The sequence below is a fragment of the Onychomys torridus genome, chromosome 1, assembly GCF_903995425.1.
Source record: "Onychomys torridus chromosome 1, mOncTor1.1, whole genome shotgun sequence".
In the NCBI taxonomy this organism is placed as follows: domain Eukaryota; kingdom Metazoa; phylum Chordata; class Mammalia; order Rodentia; family Cricetidae; genus Onychomys; species Onychomys torridus.
In genome coordinates this window covers 82,122,312-82,144,435 of record NC_050443.1, presented here as the reverse complement: position 1 = coordinate 82,144,435, position 22,124 = coordinate 82,122,312, and the positions used below count along the sequence as shown (strand labels likewise).

General features: G+C 36.7%; 1 protein-coding gene and 1 non-coding gene across 2 annotated transcripts; one reads left to right on the top strand and one right to left on the bottom strand.

Moving 5' to 3' along the window:
* Positions 1-6,135: 6,135 nt before the first annotated feature.
* Positions 6,136-6,300, bottom strand: LOC118576922. Its single transcript, XR_004944114.1, has one exon. It is a non-coding gene; the product is annotated as a U1 spliceosomal RNA (small nuclear RNA).
* A 6,505-nt stretch (positions 6,301-12,805) lies between these two features.
* Positions 12,806-13,768, top strand: LOC118576011 (olfactory receptor 51F2-like). The gene has a single exon (XM_036176436.1). It carries the CDS (start codon positions 12,806-12,808, stop codon positions 13,766-13,768), a length of 963 nt encoding a protein of 320 aa, XP_036032329.1.
* The last annotated feature ends 8,356 nt before the right edge of the window (positions 13,769-22,124 follow it).

Sequence of the window (22,124 nt, the reverse complement as noted above, 5' to 3'; positions counted from 1 at the left end):
ATCCAACAAAGGATTCTACAAGGATCTACATACAGTTAGTGTAATAGAAACAAATGTTACATCCAATATGGAAAGGAGTAAGAAGTATAATATATGAGATTATAAAAGAAACTTTATACTTGGCAAAGTCACAACTATAAAAGCTTCCTGAAGGAGATGATGAGTAATGAAACAATCGTAGTGACAATGAAGAAAATGGAAACTCTGCACTGTAGTCTATTGGCAGCTGTACCCACATTCTCTCCTTGATCCACAAAGATCATATGTCCATCCTCAAATAAAATTATTTATGAGCCAATTTTTCAATATTACAAAAGAGAGCCCAGCCAGTGCAGCATGGTAAAAAAAATATAAACAGACACATATTCACAAATAGAAAATGGAAAGAAATGAACAAATATGTATATTAACACTTAAAATAATGTTATATAGAAACCCAAAAAGAATCTATATATAAACTTCTTATAGTTAAATGATTTGGAAACATATCTAATACAAGACTACCATGCAAACGTTAGTGCTTATATTTCCTACTAAAACAAAATAAATGTAATGTGTTATTTTTTAAATATCCAAAGCAATGAATATTTAAGGATAAATTTAAAGAAGTCTAAGACATCTCTACCCTAACTCTGAATTAGAGAAGTCCTAAATAAATGGAAACATAAGCCATTCTCATTGGACAATTCATTACTTAAACTGTTGTGAAGTTTCTCCCAAAATTGACTTGTACATTCAATGCATTTCCACCAGAACCTCAGAAATGCCTGTGTGTATATGTTTATTATGTATGTATATGAGTGTAATTGCGTTAAGTTGCTTTTAAATCCGTGATGAAATTATAACAGTGAACTTTGAGTTTTATTCTACTTGTTATCTGTTATTACAAAGCTTTGCTAATTTAAACAACATGGTTTTACACTGACGACACAAACTAAGGACAAGACTGAACAGAATACAAAACTGATAGCCACATATTTGGTCGATGTAATTATATAATGTAACAATCCTATCACAGTAGGAGAAATGATGGTTTCCTTCGCAGAATTTACTCAGTTATTTGTCTGTGTTTGAAGAAGATGCAGCTGACCCCATTTAACACCTTAAGAAATAGATTCCTTTTCTTTAAAATTCTTTTCTTATACATTACATCCTGACATCAGTTTCCCCTCTTTCCACTCCTCCCACTTTCCCCTCACACCTCCCCTCCCCTCCAGGTCCACTTCTCCTCCATTTCCCTTCAGAAAAGATCAGACCTTCCAGGGAGATCAACTGGACACAGCTTAACAAGTTAAAGTAAGACTAGGCACAAACCCTCCTATCAAAGCTGCACAAAGCAACCCTGTAGGAGGAAAAGTTCCCAAGAGTGGGCAAAGAGTAAATGAGTTTCTAATGGGTTTTATTTAAAAGTTTTTAAAAAGCTACTATAGATGATGTAGAGCAATATACTTGTTTAAGAACATCACAAATGTCATATGGAAAACACTAAATAAAAATTTGAAATTTAATAGAAATGTTGATTAATCAAAATACAATGCTAATTTTATATCAGTTAGCTAGACCACGATGTACAGGTATTCACAAAGATCTTTTGCAAGTTTATTCATGGTAGCTTTATTTAAAACAGGTAAAATGAGAAGCAACACAAAATGTTCATCAACAGATGGGAAGGAAAACACATAAGGATTACTGACACACAATCAATATTAGCAAGTTGCAATTGACTTCTATAACCACTGGACCCATTTATACATCATGTTGATTCTATCCCATTTCTATGCCTCTGAGTATCAACTGGCAAGTCTGAAAGAAAGATTCAATAGCAAAGATTTAGTACAAAAATCAATAGCTCCCTCCACCACGTTTGGCGCTGAGATCATAACTTATGTTCATCACTGCCTCCCTTTACCAGATTTTTACTGGATTTCTTTTACTGTGAGCCACTTCCCATGATGTAGGTTTCTGCTCATTAGACTAATCTAGTTCTTTACTCTTGAAAAATATAAGAACTTCATTATCAATCTCTCATAGGCTATAGCTTGTACAATTGTCCCTTTCTCCTTTTGTTTGTTTTAGATTTTCACATATGAATACTGCATTTATAACATTTTCTCTAAAAAACTCTTGTCACACTTACTCCTCAAATTCATGGTCTCTTATTATAAATATATAATATACAATTATATATATTATTCATACATAAATATGTATTTTTGTGTATATATATACATATATGTATATAGAATGCTGAGTTCATTTGATGCTGCTTATATATGTCTGTGTATGGCAACTTTTGTTGAAGTCCCCAGTGAATGTCCCAAACCCAGATGTAAGGCCCTGACTATGCACCAACAGCCTTAGTTCTTCATGGTGGTGATAAATGAGTTAATAGTCACAATAGCACAGTACATAGACAGTATGGTAAAAATAAAAACATAAACTGTTGTGTAGTTCTAAACAGTTACTTGAGGTCATTAGATGTCTTCAAGTCAAAGCCACCAATCAGGGCAGTCCTGTGTCTTCCAGGAATGAGCTTTATTTAATTTCCAAATCCTCATCATTTCTAGAAGCATGGAGAAGAGGTCATTATGTCATATGATGATGATCTGGGACCATTAGTATTCCTAACTTGAAATGTAAAGGGAAGAATGAACACCTGCCAAGTGTATCAAATTAAAAGAAACATAAACAAGGTGAAACAAAACAGGGCCAAACCACCAAACCTCCAGACAAAGAAATCAGACAATCTATGGACGACTTCTTGAGAGAAATTCAATGATAGGCCACTTTTCAGTCTTCATCTGCCTCCCTTAAAATTTCAAATGATCAAGAAATGGTGTGTGAAACAGAGGATATATGACAAATTAATAATCTTCACACAACTTTTCTATATCTCTGAATGTTTTTGAAATGTGTTCAGAAAAGGGGAAGTATTTTGCCAAAGAAATACTCAATACCACTTATACCTACAAATTCACTGATCATAGGAAAAACAAAACAATTTCACAAAAATTAGAATATACACATTTTGTTATGTCATCAGGGGCAGAAACAGACACTTTAGAGTAACAACTAAAAAATAATCAAGATTAAAAATTTATGTTACTAGGCTAAGAAACAATAAAATCCTTTATACATAATTTAGATTATACATAAAATTCTCATGCTTGTTATATTAAAGAATTGCTTATTCTGACAATTATTGTTTTATGAATCTCATTTAATATTAAAACTTAGCTAGTGGCAAATGATGTAAACTATTAGATTTTTTAAAAAGTTAATATTTCTTAATCTGTGACAATTTAGGAGAACTAAAATATGCAAAACTAATCACTAAAAAAAATCTCAATAGTAACTTAAATTTGTTTTTGCACTCATTTGGTAGAATGATTTGGTAGAACTCCATTGTTCAAAATTAATTTCACAAATTATGTCCTTCTTGTTCATTGTTCATTCACTGAATATTTCTCAACACCTGCTCCATACAAATATTAAAATGCACTTTTCTGACCACCTTCCTAGACAACCCACACAAAATCCTTCAAGTTTCCTCGGTCCTTCAAAATCAGAAAGTGAATCCAAGTCAATATAGCTTGCCTGGAGCGTTCCAGCCTGCCCCAGTTGTCAGTAAGGAATACAAGACAATTAAAGCACTTTACTTTCAGAAAAATGACATTTCCCAGTCTCCTGTCTCTGTGTTTAAATTTCTTTTTTTAATCAAAATAGCATTTCTTATTTCCCGTTTTGAGATGTCATCCTGTTTGACCAGCTAAACTGGATTTATTAATGTCACTTGTGACTCATCTCTGAAACATCATTCAAACTGATTCCACCTTACAAAAAATATGATTCGTTTGTTTGCACTCTTCATTTATTTTACCACTTGGGCTTCATCTGCAGACTCTCTTGTTACAGGCACATGTAGGGGTGGTTGTCTGTGCTTTACCCTGAAGCACTGCCCCTAGTGGGCAGCAGGTAACTGTTAGATACCTACCTCCCCTGGGGCGTGGCCAAAGGGGGACTAAGAACTGGAATGCATACATGCTGGCACTCTTGGCTATCTCGTGGTCTTGGATGCTGGATGCTGGTGCTACAGAAGGCAAAGTTCTCCAGAGAAACGTGTTGGACCATGCCACACCCCTTCCTGGATCCTGCAACCAACTTCCTTATATGTATTGTAAGTTAACACAGAATAAATCCCTTTTGAACTACAGACAGACTCTGCAGAATTTCCACTTCAGGCACATTTTATCAGGAGCCCCTAACTGCATCCAATTCTCATTTTTGAGTTTTCATCCATGTAAATATGCAGTTGATCTTATACTGAAATCACATATTAAGTGAAAACATCCTGAGGTTTCTTATGCTCTCTAAATCACAAATCCACCTGCAAAGAAGATACTAAGTCATAAGACTATATATTGACTTTAGATTTTTCAGAAGTTATCTGTGCCATCATTCTATTCTGCTGATAAGAAAACAAATGCCTGTAAGTGTGGTGTCTTTTCTTCCCACTACCAGTATTATCAAGGCAGAGTGTTCTGGATTTCTCCTCTTGCTCCACAGAGATCTTGATGCTCTGAGATGCTTCTCCCCAAAGCAGGGATGTTTGAGCCAGTTGCCTATCATCCTCCAAATATATCACCAGTGCTAGCAGCTGGACCCTTGGAGAGCATCCTTTAAGCAGCAGTAGCTTACTACCCCGTTAAGCAGCTATCATCTCTTTTTTGTATCATTTCTCAATGAGTATAATTATCATAACGGGACTTTTACATGGCACATTGAATATCTTGCTAATTACAAGGAAAATAATACAGACTTACAGTTTTCAGTTTCATTAAAAGGCTCAACATGAAAGAATGAATGCATCAGTAATTTCTAGATTAAAATAAAATATAGCCGGGCCGTGGTGGCACATGCCTTTAATTCCAGCACTTGGGAGACAGAGCCAGGCAGATCTCTGTGAGTTCAAGACCAGTCTGGTCTACAAAGTGAGTTCCAGGAAAGGCACAAAGCTACACAGAGAAACCATGTCTTGAAAAACAAATAATAATAATAATAATAATAATAATAATAATAATAAATATTAAACATAGGTTAAAATACTTCTGGCTCATGTTATATCACTTTTGCTAGTTTATTAACCTAATGGCCCAAATAGAATTGAACAAAGTGTCTTCTACTTTTCTACTTTCTTTACTCCCATGATTATCTTTTCCTAGTCTGAAATATTTAAGAGTGAGAATAATATCCCCAATGAGAATCCACTGAAGAAAAGTATTTTTTCCTTTGCAGAAGGTTGTCAAATGCCCAGAGTAGTTGGTCAACACAAAACTAACTCAATGTATTTTTGTAGATTTTTTGTCTCATGCTGCTTTTTTTTCATTTTGTCCTATTGGTCTTTTGCTTGTATATTTTGTTTTCCTCTACGTGCATATGGTGTGTATATGTGTGTATGCGCATGTATGTTTTCATTGTTGTCTAGTTTTTTGTATGTTTTTAAAGAGAGAGAAAGAGAGGATGAGGAGTGAGTGGAGAAGAAGATCTGGGAAGGATCAGAGGAGGGGGTAAACGTGATCAAAGCAGACAGCATGAAAATTTTTCCACTAAAAAGAGACATTCAAAAACAGTGAAGGTAAGTTATTTCAACAGACACTCTGTGTGGTATATAGTTCATCAAACACCAAGTTCATTGAGACAAAAGGTAAATTAAAAGGTATGCCTTGGCTTGGTATGAATAATCAAGGTTAAATAGGATAACTTAAAACTACTTAGAAAGCCTTAACCACTGGGTGAGTTTTAATCAGTATAAAAACCTTGAATAAAATTTTCTTCCGGAAATTTCTTTCACTTGAGTTCCCAAGCTGCCAATTCTTCCTTCTATTGAAAGAGCAACTCTTAAAGGAACCCTTGATTTTTCATCTCCCTATTTTACAGCTTACTTCTGAATCTTGGAGATGCGTGTCTCCATTTTAACAGATACTTAGGACACACATACTATGTAATTTCTGTTAACTGTAACCCTCTTGAAGTTTCTGTTACTCCAAATATACACATAACAGATTTTAGTATTCTGACCCACCCCTTGAAGATCCACCCAGAGTCCTGATGTAAAGTCCCCTTTATTTTTTTTTCCAGAGGAGAGCGTGAACGCAGTCCCCCACTACCACAAATTAAGCAGTCAAGTTTCCCCGCATTTGGGAAAATCACAGGGATCAGCACATCCAGTGTGCAATGGATAAGCCTCGCCCTGGGAAAACCACCTTCGTGATCATGGTATCTCCCCTGCCAGTCCCCTTTAAAAAAGAAAACTTTATTTGGTTCTTTTCCATATGTCTAAGCCTTCATGAGCCCAGAGGTCAGTTAAGCACCCCAGGGGGGCAGAGCACTGAGACATAGCAACTTGGCCCAGAAATCCCACGTGCTTGTGTTTACTCCAGCTGAGTGCGTGATTCTGTCACCAAAACTCCTTATAAAGACTCTCCATTCATAGAGAGAAGTGGGTGGCCTTTATATATTCCACTATGTAAGAATAAGAGAAACCTCCACTAATTGTCCAGACAACTAATCATTTTCTAGTAGGAACCATACTTGCTCTGCCTATAATAAGTTTGGTCATTTTAAACTGAGCTGTAATTCATCTCAAAAGACACAAGATTATCAGTGGACATAAGTAAAAAGACCACTGCAAAGTTTGTGGTGTTTTTCCTTCATCATACCCACCTGTAAGGCTTCTAATTCTCCCCGTTGTTCAAGGTAAGACCCTCCTTTACTTAGCCTATGCTATTCTACTCCTCTGAACTCCTCACTAGACTTATGATCCCTGTTCCATTCACTTCTGTGGGACTACCTACTCAGAAACTTCAAATTTCATGTGCATGTTTTACTTATATATGTTTAAGTAGTCATAGTAAATGTATATACAAGTGTGAAAATATCTAATTAAACCCAACATTTTGTAAGACATATGTTCTGTATTTAACTTATAATGTATTTGTGGTATATGTAATAATGAAACTTCCAAGTACAGACATGGGCACACCCTCATCATTAGTAACTTACATTTCTAGTTGATTTGCATTTCGACAGCACATTTATTCCATTCAGGGTCCTGGGGCATCAATTAAATTAATACTTATACTTTAATTCTGATCAAGCGAAAGATAATGTGGCACAGTAATGACCACACTGAAAAGACCTGGATTCACACACTGGGTCCACTACATCATTCAGAGGAACCTTCAATAAGTTCTTCACTCTGAAGCTACATGGTCATTCTTTTGCCTGTCACTGATGTCAAATCATCCTGCATTAACTAGTAATTATTTAGTGAATTCCACTTTTTCATTTTTTTTTCATGAACGAGTGAGTTTTTTGGGTTACTTCCAGGAGTATATGTGAGGGGTGACTTACAGAAGCAGAAATGACTTCTCATGTTTCATTGTTTCTTCAGTAAGCATATTATCTAACGGAATGGTGTGTTTGTTTCAAGCATTTCCATCACTTTGCAATCAGCTTTTTAAAGATGGGAGACATTTTGCTATAAAATGATTCTTCATATTTTACCAAAATAAAAACATCAAGCTTGACCCCATTGGCTTTTAGCTTTAGTTTATTAGAAATTCTGTTCTCACTCTGCAATTATATTAACGTTTACCTGCATTTTGTTTTAAAGCATCTGTGGTTTATTGATATTTTCATATTTAACTGTCAGGAAATAATTTCAATATACTTTTGGTGATAAGTCTTATTTATGTTATTTTTTTACCAAGTCATTTTAGGGAACACTTTTTCCTCACTACCTCATTTAATTGCTACTGGTTTTAAAGCCCACTTAGTGTTTACCTGGACCTATTTCTATAATTATATTCCAGGACTCTGTATCCAAATGGGAACTAAATTTTCCTATTTATGTCAGTATTTAATACAATAGTGCAGATCACAGCAAATCTTTCTATGTTGATAAATACCTGTCAATCATTTTAGATTAAAAATAAATGTTTCCTTGCCTGTTCTTATTCCATTCTCAAAAAAACACTGCAGCATTTCATGTTTTATTTTAAAGCTACATTTTATGTTTTATTTATATAAAGATGTGTTTTCTGAACTTTTGTGTATTGCTTATGAAACCATCACCACTACCCAATTTTAGAAGATTTTCCATCACCCAAAATAGTTTCCTGGTTGTTGTCCAACTCCCACCCCTAGAGAGACACAAGTGCTAACCTGCTTTCTGTCTTTAAAACAAATATCTTTTCAAGACTAAGGATATAGCTCAGTGGGTAAGAGAGTTTGGTAGTCAAGCATGAGGACCTGAGTTTGAATCCCAAATAACCATGTCAGACATGGCCATTCACACTGTAACCCCAGCTCTGAGGAGGTGGGTCAGAAACAGGTGGCTCACTGAGTCTTGCTGGCCACCAGCCTAGTGGCAGCTTCAGTGGCAGACCCTAACTTGTAGGACTAAAGTGAGAAATGATAAAGCAGGGCACCTGATGACCTCCCCTGGTCTCCGAGCATGCACGAGCAGGAGCACCTGCACACACATGTATAGTACTCTACACACACAGGTCACACACCAATTTTTTTCTCTTTTCTAGTGATTTGATTCAAGTGGATCACACTGTAATTTTCAAACCAGGGCTTTTCTCATCCTGCACAATGTGTCTGCGATACATCCATATTGCAGTAGACTAAACATCATTCCTTCATGCAGGTGCTCCATAGTGTGTTCACTGCACATCCAGCAGAGAGAATTTGGATTGTTCCCAGTTGGGGGCTATTGTAACTAATGCTGTTATGAGCATTGATGTGTAAGTGTATGTACATATGCTTTCCTTTGTCTTCTAGAAGAAGAATTTCTGAGTCCTATGGTGAGTTTATGGTTGAATTAAAAAATGCCAACTCATTTTTTAAAGGGAATGTACTGTTATGTGCTACCAATATTTACGTAGCCTTAGCTCATTTCATTTAGAGAGCCGCTATCTTGCATGTTGACCTCTCTAATCACTTTATGGGGACAATTTACATATTAATATCGTATATTTCACAGTGTCTAAACTTCTACTTAGTTATAGCTTATAATCCACAATGTCCAAGTCTTAGTCATGGAGGGAGGGTAGATAAGTTTGCATAAAAGTTTATTATTATTTCTACAGCTTAATTTAAACATTTCTTTAGTTAGTCTAGCTTTTTTAAATGCCTTGATTTAAATTTTTTATAGAAATCCATATTTTATTCTGAAAAAATGTGTAACTTTTTAAAAAACTTATTAAAGTCAAGAATTTTGTATATGATTTCATGGCTTACCAAATATTTTCTGATTATTTTCTCTTCACTATTCTTTGTTTCTATAAGAATTTTTCAAATGAACTTGTCCAAATTGAGCTGATTTAAACAATTACACTTCCATTTCACTTTTGATTGCATCCAGAATGTTCATTAATCCTTTTTTTTTTTTTTAAGTGTTTCATTATTTGACTCTTTTTTTTCTATGTACTTTTTCCTTTCCTGGTACAGTGTGGTGGTGTTATATGCACTGCTGTAAGGATATTTTCTTTGAGTTCTACAAAAGTTTGGACACCTATAATGATGACATAAAACAATTTTATGATCTAATAGACTCTGTTCTGGGTGGCTTACAGATACTACTACACATCTCTATATATGTACATTCTCTGAATTTCAGATGCTATTTTCTTTAAATGTAATGTTTTTAACATTTCATAATACTATTTTTTCTTTATATTTTCCCAGTACAAAGGAAAATCTCTTCAGTTTTTTGTTGTTATTGTTTTTGGTTTTTGCTTGTTTGTTTGGGTTGGGTTTTGCTTTGTTTTGGTTTTTGGTTTTTGTCGTTTTGTTTTGTTTTGTAAGCTGGGAACATGACTTACCCTTGGCGGCTGTCTCAATAGGCATTATTATATGGTGTGTGATCTGATTCCTCAGTTACAGAAGACTCCAGCTTCCACTAAGACAACACCCATCTGTAGCACTGTGTAGTTCATTTCTATTCTGAAATAATAAAGAAAATCAGAATCCTAAATTTCTAAAATATGTTTTTTCCTTGTTTCCACTTCTGATGAAGACATGTATGTTAATGGTAATTACAAAGTTCAATGTTTCTCCATCAGAACCACACTATATGCCATTGTCTTTGCCTGCTTTTCCTAATAAGAGGTATATAAAGAAGCATTGTCCTACTTTTTCAATCAATCCATCTCCATATGCTTTAGTTTAAAGGAGTTACTCTCAAAGATATTTGTTTAGGATGGTTATCAATTTTAGCAGTAGATCATATGTTTGCACATCTTTATCAGTGTTGAAAATTTAATAGAAATAGAATAGTTGATGAAGACTTTTTTCACACTGACCTAGTAATAAAGTTATTCTGAAATGAAAGTCTCAGAAAACAGACAGTAGAGTAAGCTAGACACAACTGCAGCAAACCAGAAATTGATGATTAACAAAGAAAAAGAGGTTATGAATTTCAGAGAGAGTTGGGAGAATGAGGTTACATGAGAGGAGCTGAAGGGAGAAAATGAGGGTAATTGTATTTGAACTTCAAAAATTATGAAAAAAAAACCAGATGGAGTGATAATATGCAGATTTCTGAATTTGGGGGCATGCCTTATGGTGCTGCCATGGATCTGCAGATAATGTCTGTAAGACTATCATATAACTCATGGAAAGCTACCAACTGAAAAGAGAAAGAAAATGCACAGGCTAAGTTTCCATGTATAAGACTGAATTCTGATGCAGATTTAGTGTTTGAGCTTACATTCAGAGAAAAGTGAAGAAATTTTTTAAAAAGCTAGATGGATCTACTATTCTTAATGGCAGTCTAAGAAGAATAATACTTTAAAATAAAAAGACAAGGAAAGAGTAAAAAGTTTTGTCCTTGCAATACCCAAGAAGTTTAAATTTATAACAAACAATACTTTGTACAGAAAGGCAAAATCATCTTCATCTACATCCATAAGTTAGCAGTGTAAATAGAGGAATGTATAAAAATAGGCATAACTGATTAAAATGACCATGGAAGTATTCTATAGAATCATTAGAAATCTGAAAGAAGTTTAAAATACATTTTGAAGAATATGTTGGCTTTTACAGTAAATATGTCATTTTCAAAATGCACTACTTTATGTATTCACATTATGCCAAATAATCTACTACTTGTTAAAAGCAACTCCCAGCAATTTAATTATGGGTCACAAAATGGATACACAGTCCAAAAATATGTGTTTTAAGTCTGGACAATAGACATTTTAAGTAATTTGATATTTTCCAACAAAGATATATATCCCACATTTGCTTCACATATTAGTAGAAAACAATAGTTTTAATTGAAACAAAATCATATCATAATTACTGCCATCATAACTACCACCAGACAGGGTGGTTTGGTTTGTGATGACATGGACCCTAGAGCTTCTTATTCTCTGATTTCCAATGCCACCTCCCTGTTTTTATAAACATGAAGAGTTTATCCAAACTTCTAAGATTTATCCATCTAGAAGAAAAATATATCTCTCAGATTCATCAGAAGGCTCAAAGCAAATCTATACAAAATATTTTCAGGAATGTGTAAAACACTCTTATTGACACATTGGTATGTATCTCTCTAATACTAGAACAGATCAACTTCAGGTTAAGAATCAGGCAGTATGTGTTACCAAAGAAGTTTATAATTTGACTCAGTAACCACTGCTACAGGAGAAGAAGGGTCAATAATCACAAACAAGGCAAGGTTTTAGGACTACAAAACAAGAATCCCAAACTTCAGAGTCATAGGAACTGAAGCATCTTCTCTCTAATAACATGCATGAAGATTGGCATTAACTGGACAGAATCCTAGGTACATCCAAAAAACAGTTGTTCACTGCTTACTAAATGGATCAAGTAAAACTTAGTATTACCATTTACTACTCTAAAAATCCAAGTAAAAATTAATTATTTTCCTAGACTAAGTCCTGACTGTGGTACAATAGCATGTTTTAGAAAACATACATAAACCAATATAAATTAATTAGAAAGCACATATTTATACACTATGAACAAATAGTACATTAAACAAATATTAGCTTAAAACCCATTTCATTCAGAGAACACATTAATAAGAATGTTAAGAGACATTTTGATTAATTTTTTTATTTATGTGTACTGTGAGTGTGTGCCATATGTACACATGTGCCTGGCCTGATAAGGTTGTCAGATACCCAGAGCCTGATATGTAGAAAGTTGTGAGCAACCCAATGTAAGTCCAGGGAACTAACTATGCAAAGCAGCAAAAACTTTTAGCCCTGAGCCATCTCTCTAGTCCCTAAAGAATGAAAGTTTTAATTGAAAGTAAATTATTGATAACTATACAAAATACTAACAATAAACGTGAAATAAGTTTAGCTGCATAAATTTAAATTAATTCAAACTTATGGCTGAGCTTTCTGATAAGTCTATATATAATTTTTAATGGAAAAACTCCCAACAAAATAGTATCGTTTGCATGGTTCTACTTATATCAAGTTCAAAAATAGGAATTGGTAATTATGGCAACAGAAGTAAAAAAAAAAAAATGTGATCTCTGCTAAAGTAGACAATGGATAGCATGGGGCATTAGGAAGCCTTCGGGGTAATGTTCTCCTAACTGATGTCAAAAGTAGTTACCTGGTATGTATAAATACCAAACTTAATTGGGCCACACTCTAAAGTTTTGTGCACTTTATTGAATGCATATTAGACTTCAACTAAAATAATTTTGAAATTCTACATTTAGGAAGTCAAGATCCTGATTGGACAGACCATAATGCCAATCTTCCATAACTCCACCTCTCCTACTTTTCTCCTGACTGGCATCCCTAGACTAGAATGGGCTCATTCCTGGATCTCCATCCCCTTCTGCTGCCTCTATTTAACTGCACTATCTGGAAATTCTTTGATCCTGTTTGTAGTCCTTACTGAGCCAGCTCTCCAGGAGCCCATGTACTATTTCCTCTGTATGCTATCCACCACTGACATTGGCTTATGCATCTCCACAATGGTGACAGTGCTAGGAATACTCTGGCTCAATGCCAGGGAGATCAGCTTCAATGCCTGCTTGTCCCAGATGTTCTTCATTCACCTCTTCACATTCATGGAATCCTCAGTGCTCCTGGCTATGGCCTTTGATCATTTTGTGGCCATCTCAAACCCTCTGAGATATGCCACCATTCTAACTCATGTGAGTATTGCACAGATTGGTCTGGCAGTCATTACTAGGGAAACTGCCATTTTGACCCCACTGGTCCTGCTCCTTAAGCATCTATCATTCTGCCATAGCCACGTGCTCCACCATTCTTACTGTTTCCACCCTGATGTGATGAAGCTATCGTGTTTGGACACAAAAGTCAACAGTGCATTTGGACTAACTGCAATTATTTCTACTGCTGGAGTGGACTCTATCTTTATCCTGCTCTCCTATGTCCTGATCATTAGCTCAGTTCTCAGCATCACATCCCCTGGAGAAAGGAAGAAGGCTTTCAGTACCTGCATTTCTCATATCACTGCTGTAGCCATCTTCTACATCCCCTTGATTAGCCTCTCCTTTGTCCACAGATTTGGAAAACATGTGCCACCCTATGTGCCCACTCTCATTGCAAATGTGTATTTGCTTATCCTCCCTGTGATGAACCCTATCATCTATAGTGTGAAAACAAAGCAGATTCAGAAAGCTATTCTCAGACTTGTATACTTCAAAGGACCTCATGTTTTGAAATCATTAATCACATAAAGACTTTTTTTAAGATGAGAAACAATTATCACATATTAAATGTTAGAGTGATATGAATCTAGGTATAATCCAATCAAACAGATTCAAAATAATCTTCTCTAATACAATTTTTTTTATTTTTTTAACCACCAGAACACTTACTCAGATTCTCATTATCTCTTAGCTTCCTTATTTTGTATTTGATTTTTTTTTACCTTTTATTATATTTTTAATTTAAATTTTTCATAAAATATGCTTTTATCATGTTTTTCCTTTCCCTAACCCCTCTCACTACCTCCCTACCAACCCAACTCCATGATATTTCTCTCGCAAAAAAAGCAAAAATAAAATAATAAAATCAAAATGAATAATGAATAAGACAAAAAAATAACAAAACAAAACAAAATGAAACAAAAATTCCACAAAAATAAAATAAAAACAATGAGCCTATTTATGTTGGCCAATAACTCCTAGGCATGGGAACTGCCTTGGAGTGTGGTTAATACACCCAGTGACACTCCATTGGCAAAACTAACCTTCTCTTTCCCAGAAAGTATAAATTACAGATTTTTTTAATTAAGTACTCTATTGGAAAGAAATTTTAAAAGAGAAATAAACAGGCCTCTTGGGTTTATTTCCTATATACAAACTGAATAAGCTCATAACTTCTATAATATGCTTCAACTTTCTATTAATTTTAGCACATGCCTCACTGTCTCAAGAGTATAGGAAAATTAGTCTAAGTGTTCCTTTGGATTTTTGTACCTTTCCTGGTGGTGCACTTTACTGTCTACTCCAGCTCAATCTTCCACCCACTTGCCACTGCCACCTCCAAGTTTTATGGTTTTATGACTTATCTTTAAATATCTTCATTCAGTTTTTCATAATCTCTCCAGTGACATTCAACACTGTCTTATCACCTGCCTTTACTAGTGTTTTGCTCTTATCTGTTCACCTCTATATGAATATGAGCATTGATATGTATGTATACTAATCACTCAAGTTCTCACAAGGATATAAATTACATAGATAAGAATTGCCTTGATTTGTAGAACTTCTACAATATCTAACTGAATATTATCCATGAAACAGGCACTCACTGATAGTTGATGAAACTGTTCCTAATAGTCTTTCATATAAACCCTTAGAACAATTCCAATGTAACCAATTCCACTTCATGTATGACATGTATGACCTAAGAAATTGCTTTTATAATTGGTGACAAACTTTCTGCCTATATCATCTAACAACTTACCTTCGTTCTGACACAGCTAATGTTAAATTTTTTTAAAAAAAATCTACTTGAGAAGCTGAGTTGTCCATACCTTATCCCAGTTGGAATAAAGTGAACTCTACGAATGATTTAAACTGTATTTTTTCATGAGTAAGTTTCCCCATTGGGTTTTTTTTTTATTTTCTGATATTCTTTAACTCTCGAGGTGCTAGAAAGCTAACAAACTGCCCTTCACCACTTGCTCCCACATACACTGCTTTTCCATCTTTTCTAATATTGAATTTTCTGGTCTTTACCTTTGGGCTTAGTCTAGAGCCCTCAAAATGTTGTAGCTTCCTCTTTGGTCTATAGATCTCCAACTTCATCATTTTCCTTCTGTTTTCTACAAAATAATCAGGAAAAAACTTTTTAATAACCTTTCTGCTAAAGTTTAATTACAGAAGAAATAACGATTATGCTCTAATTAAAAAAATATGGCACAGAAAAGGATAAGGTCCTCCCTGCTGTTCTCTTCCAGCCTAATCTGTAGTTCTACTTTCTCAGGTAACAATAGTATATTGTTGATTCTTATCCTTCCTTCTACATTGAATTTATACACATGGGGATGCAAAATATATTCAAAAGAGTAGCGTTTAAAGCAAAATTTTATTATTTATAAACTGGAAAAACTATAAAATTCCTAGGAACACTTTATTTGCATTTTCAATTTCCATTTTTGTAGGTTTGGCCTAAGAATGATATTTCATATAGACCTAGAGATGTATGGAGGTCTACCGTAGGAATCTCTTACCAGGTCCCATTTGCATCAAACCTTGACTCTCAAATTTCCTGCTATGATTACTCCAAAACATTGCCTGTCAGGTTAACACCTTAGACTATGACAGCAAAATCTACGTTTGATTCTTGGGATTCTCACGAGGGAAAAGAGAGAGCTGACTCCTGCAAGTTGTCCTCTAATCACTCCAAAGACAAACACACACACACACACACACACACACACACACACACACACACACACACACACCTAAATAAATAAAAATAAATTCTACATCTACCCCCAAAAAAGGATGTGGCAGTCTGATTTATCCTACTCCTATTTTACACAGTCAGGTTGTTTTTGTTGTGGTTTTGTTTTGTTTTTAAGATAGAGTTTCTTTGTGTAGCTCTGGCTGTCGGGAAATTCACTATGTAAACCAGGGTCGCCTTGAACTTAGAGATCCACCTGCCTATGCCTCCTTAGTGCTGGGATGAAAGGTGTGGGCCACTACCTTTTCTATGATAATAAGAACATTTTATGACAATAAGAATGTTGCACATTTTACCATAGAACTACCCATCTCTAAGTTCTTGTGGCCTTAGGAATAGAACACTCAAGACTTTACTGCTCTTCAGACAGAAAAACGTATTTCATGTCTTTGCAAACTAGATTCAGAAGATAACGAGAAACTAAACATAAATTTGAATTCCACAGTAAGAAGAAAAATGGGTAAAGATCGTTTTTCATTAAAGCATTCCTTATAAATGCATCTTATTTCAAGAAATACAATAATGAGCACGAGTATTGTGTAAAGCAAGTTAGAAAAAATAGAAAATAGTACATCTTCACAGTACTGCAACCAGGGCATGACATCATAGTCTACTTGACATTTAAGTAGACATAAAGAACCTCTCCCAAAAAATAATGGAAGCCAGTCAAGATTAAGCTTAAAAATGCTCTTGCACCTATTATTACAAACACTAATGACATCCAAAAGAAACAAACATTCACAATAAAAATTTAACTGGCATTAAACATTGGTGGTGGCATCTTTCCTCTGTGAAATGTAATGGGTGAATGTAGAAAAATCATGATTGGTACAAGGCTAAACACAGTTTGTTATTTCATATCTCTCCAGTTTTTGTCTCTGTATCTCTCTGTCTCTATCTCTATCTGTCTGTCTGTCTGTCTGTCTCTCTCTCTCTCTCTCTCTCTCTCTCTCTCACACACACACACACACACACACACACACACACATACAAACAAACAAACATACACACATACAAACACACACACACACACACACACACACACACGCACGGGGTAAAATAACTCTGCTTAAAGTCCTAGAATACAGAATGATTTTTGTGATCCCCTTCCCAAAACAAGTATGGAAATTATATCCCTAAACTGTTTATATGTTCAACACTGATATTTTCCCTGACAAAATTTTAATAGCCATCACCAGTTGTTTTTTATTATTATTATTATATTTGTGTTTTAATTTTACACATCAGCCATGGGTTCCCCTGTCCTCCCCCTTCCCGCCCCTACCCCCAACTTCTCCCCATCTCCTCCCCTCATTCCCATCTCCTCCAGGGCCAAGACTCCCCTGGGGATTCATTTAAACCTGGTGGATTCAGTACAAGCAGGTCCAGTCCCCTCCTTCCAGGCTGAGCAAAGTGTCCCTGCATAAGCCCAAGGTTCTAAACAGCCAGCTCATGCACTAAGGACAGGTCCTGGTCCCACAGCCTGGATGCCTCCCGAACAGTTCAAGCTATTCAATTGTCTCACTTATCCAGAGGGTCTGATCCAGCTGGGGGCTCCACAGCCTTTGGTTCATAATTCATGTGCTTCCATTCATTTGGCTATTTGTCCCTGTGCTTTTCCCAATCTTGGTCTCAACAATTTATGCTCTTACAGTCCCTCCTCTTTCTCAACAATTGGACACCTGGAGTTCCACCTGGGGCCTGGCTGAGGATCTCTGCATCCACTTCCATCAGTTATTGGATGAGAGTTCCAGCACAACAGTTAGGATGTTTGGCCATCTGATCACCAGACTAGGTCAGATCAGGCTTTCTCTCAACCATTGCCAGTAGTCTACAGAGGATGTATCATTGTGGATTTCTGGGAACCTCTCCAGCACTCTGCCTATTCCTGTTCTCATGTGGTCTTCATTTATCATGGTCTGTTATTCCTTGTTCTCCCTTTCTGTTCTTGATCCAGCTGGGATTTCCTGCTCCCCTTAGCTTTCTTTCCCTCAAACCTTGCCCTTCATTACTCCCACTCTTGTCCAGGTTGTTCATGGATATCTCATCCATTTCTCTGTCACTGGGCGATCCCTGTGTCTTTCCTAGGGTCCTGGTTTTTTAGGTAGCCTCCCTGGAGTTGCATAGCAGTCGAGTCATCTTTGTTTCACATCTAATATCCTCCTATGAGTGAGTACAAACCATGTTTGTCCTTCTGAGTCTGGGTTACCTCACTCAGGATGATTTTTTCTAGATCCATCCATTTGCCTGCAAACCTCATGATGTCTTTGTTTTTCTCTGCTGAGTAGTACTCCATTGTGTATATGTACCATATTTTCTTTATCCATTCTTCAGTTGAAGGGCATCTAGGTTGTTTCCAGGTTCTGGCTATTACAAACAATGAGTGCCTGGGGTCACACCCAGAGAGGCCTGCACCTGGGTCACAGCTTGGGGCACCAGCCACTCCAGGGAAGACCTGCCCAACTGGGCCCCAGGTTCTGGCCATAGGGCAGGACCCCCCCATCCCCACTGGGAAGGTTCCTCCTCTCCAAGACCCTCTGGTGAACCCTACAACCTCCATGCCCTGCCCCCACACCCATCTGCCGGAGACCTCAGCCACTTCCTGAGACTTAGAAATCAGCCCCCAGCTTCCATCCTGCCCCAGAACTCCCATCTGGACCAGAGGTGAGTGCCTGGGGTTGTAATTAGAGAGGCAACCACCTCTGGGTCCCACCCCTGGGCACCAGCCATCCCTGGAGGACCTGCCCAACTTGGCCCCAGTTTCTGACCCTTCGCCAGGCCCTGCGGGAAGGCTCCCCTTTTCCAAGACTGCAGGCAGACCCTGCAGTCTCCACACCCTGCCCCCACACCCATTTCCCAGAGACCCCAGTCACTTCCTGAGACTCAGAGACCAGCCCTCAGTTCCCATCCACCCCAGAACTCCCATCTGGACCAGAGAGCCCCCAGCTCCCATCCTGCCCCAGAACTCCCATCTGGACCAGAGCTTCCATTCTGTCCCAGAACTCCCATCTGGACAAGAGGAGCTCCCATCTGGACAAGATAAGGAGACCCCAGGGACTTCCTGAGACTCAGAGTCCAGCCCCCCAGCTCCTATCCAGCCAGCACTCTCATCTGGACCTGAGCTTCCATCCGGCCCAGAGCTTCCATCTGGACCAGAGAGAGGCTCCCTAAATCTGTCAGCTCTGTCTGGACCAAGTGTGCTGATAAGACCAAGAACAAACCCAAGAGGAGATGGGCAGACATCAAGGCAGAAGTACATACAACAAAATAAAGAGCAATACAGCATCACCAGAGCCTAGCCCTTCTCCAACAGCTAGACCTGAACATCATGGAATGGAAGAAGAAGAAGAAAACAACCTTATAAGTAACATCATGAAGAGGCTAAAGCCTTATATAGAAGAAATCAAAAATAAAGTGGAGGAACAGACAAACAAAAAATGGGAAGAATGCTATAAAAAAAACTAGAGGAAAGGACAATTAAAGCAGAAGAAAACAATAAGTCCCTGAAAGAAAATCATGAAAAAGCAAGGGAGACAGTCCAAGACCTGAAGAGGGAAATAGAAAAAATGAAGACACTAGCAGAAGGAATGCTGGAAATAGAAAATCTGAGTAAACAAACAGGAACTTCAAAGGCAAGTATAACCAACAGAATGCAAGAGATGGAAGAGAGGATCTCTGGTGTTGAAGATACAGTAGAAGAAATAGATTCATCAGTCAAAGAAAACACTAAAACCAACAAAGTCATGACCAGTTTTTTAAAAAGCACCTCATCAACTGTGTATGAAGCTACTGGGTAAGTAAGTTGTGAAGATCTAATGTTCAGCATACAGAGAGCTAATAAAACTATGCTGTAAACTTGAAATCTGTGATGTTATATTGTGTATCCTAATCATCTTGCATGTCTTACATGAGTATCAGAGAACAGAGCCAGCCACTAGATTGGACACAGAGGCCAGGCAGTGGTGGCACACACATTTAATCCTATCACTCGGGAGGCAGAGATCTGTCTGGATCTCTGTAAATTCAAGGCCACACTGGGCTACATGAGATTGATCCAGTATAAGAGAGAAAGAGAGCCAGGCAGTGATGATATACATCTTTAATGCCAGCACTTGAGATCTCATGCCTTTGCTTGGGAAGCACACAGACCTTTAAGCCTTTAATCCCAGGAAGCAATATGGCAGAGTAGAGAAAGGTATATAAGGAATGAGGAAATAGGATCTCTTTAGGCTGAAGATTTCAGAGAGGTAAGAACTAGTGACTGCCTGTCCTGCTTCTCTGATCTTTCAGCTTTCACCCTGATATCTGGCTCTGGGTTTTTTATTATAAGACCATCTAAGATTTGAACAACAGAAATCAGCTATGAAAGTTAATTGTGAAACTCATCAAAAAAGGAGTACCTGTATGAGATGATGGCTGTGGTAATTAGCTAGACATGCACTGTCAAATTACTCAAAACAAAGTTGAAGTTTTAAAAAGAAAGAATCTGCTTTATTGTAGGATGGCTTTTTCAGGTGTAACATGGTCACCATCTTCTAGTAAAGACGACTTTGGCCCAGAAGCCATGGCAAAAGAGTACAGAGATATAATGGTAGCTAGATCTATGGAAATTGTAATAGTGCCATTGATACTATTCAGAAGAAGAAAGAAGAGAATCGCAGGACCCTCATCAGGGATTTCACACATTGCACCCTCCTGCCACACTCCAGTAGATGCAAGAATATATAAAAAGTAGAATCTTAATTGAGAGGGAAACTCCATGGTGAGACTCCTGAAAGTGAAGAATGATTAAATACAGCACTTTAGATAAGCCATGAGATAACAGGACATAATCATTACAAGTGTGTGAACACAGTGCCCACATAACTAATAGATTGCATAATTGAACTTTGCAGTAAGAATATTATTGGAAGAATCCTCATATTACTCATACTACAGGAACAGATATAGATTATTTTAGAAGCATATTCTTATTCCCCAGAACATCGATATGAGCAGAGAGGAACACCCACTGATGTCTTCAAATAATACAGCATTGGCAGCCTGGAGCTGCTTTCTGAATTGCTTTATTCTGGCTCTGGATCATTTCTAAAACTGAAGAGTCTTGAGCACATTTCTGTTAGGATTTGCAAGTATCTGATTCTAAAATGGACAGGTAAAGGAAAATGCAAATAGTTTTTTTCAAATGAGCCCATAAAAATTCTTGTTAAATAATAAAATTTTTATATTTGGTATTTAGAAATGTTTAAAGACTGTAGGCAAACATTTTAGCAGGTGTTGTTAAAAAACACCATGTGGGCAACAGCACTTTCTAAGTGATTTGCTTGAAAGTACAAGATGATACAGGTTGTTCTTTATTATGGAAGTGGTGTTGACCACTATATGCAGGGAATTTATTCTTAAAAAACAAATGCAGCTTTTGTTCTTTTAGAGTTGCTGAGTTGAAAACAGTCTTTCCTGATGCTGGAGAAAAAATGTGGCAAACAACATCTGTTTTCTGCCTACACTGGGAAATAGAAAGCCCCATTAAATATGTTTTCAATTAAAACTATATAAAGGTCAGTTCAATAATCAGATTAATGTGTCTTCATTCAAAGATAATTTCCCTTCCATCTGTCTGATCTATTGCTGGCTGCACTTGGGCCTCTGGATATCAAGAAAGATGGTGTCTTCATTTTTACTCACATCCTAGGAAAAGTTTTTTTAACATTGCCAACTCAAGTTTAAAGAAAGACAAAAGACATAAAACCAATAGAGGACTTCTTGTTTACATGGTATTATTGTATGATGCTTCCATATTTGTGAGGCCTAGAGATTTTACATACTGACACTTTTGAGAGTCCATCAAAGATCTCCCACTAAACAGCACTGCTTTCTCAGAGGCTTCTTTGATTTGGACATACTCTAAGACAGTATTCTTAACAATTAAATACAAAGAGTGTGGGCCGTGTTCTTCCTCAAGGATCATTGACTACCGATACATGAAATTGGAGGAGCAGAAGCAGGGTTCAGATGGCTGTAGATACAACGGAGATAGGCCTTTGAGAGATAACTTCAATGAGACAACTCAACTTTATGCCAGAGTATGGGAAATATATCAGATTAGGAAGCCTGGGG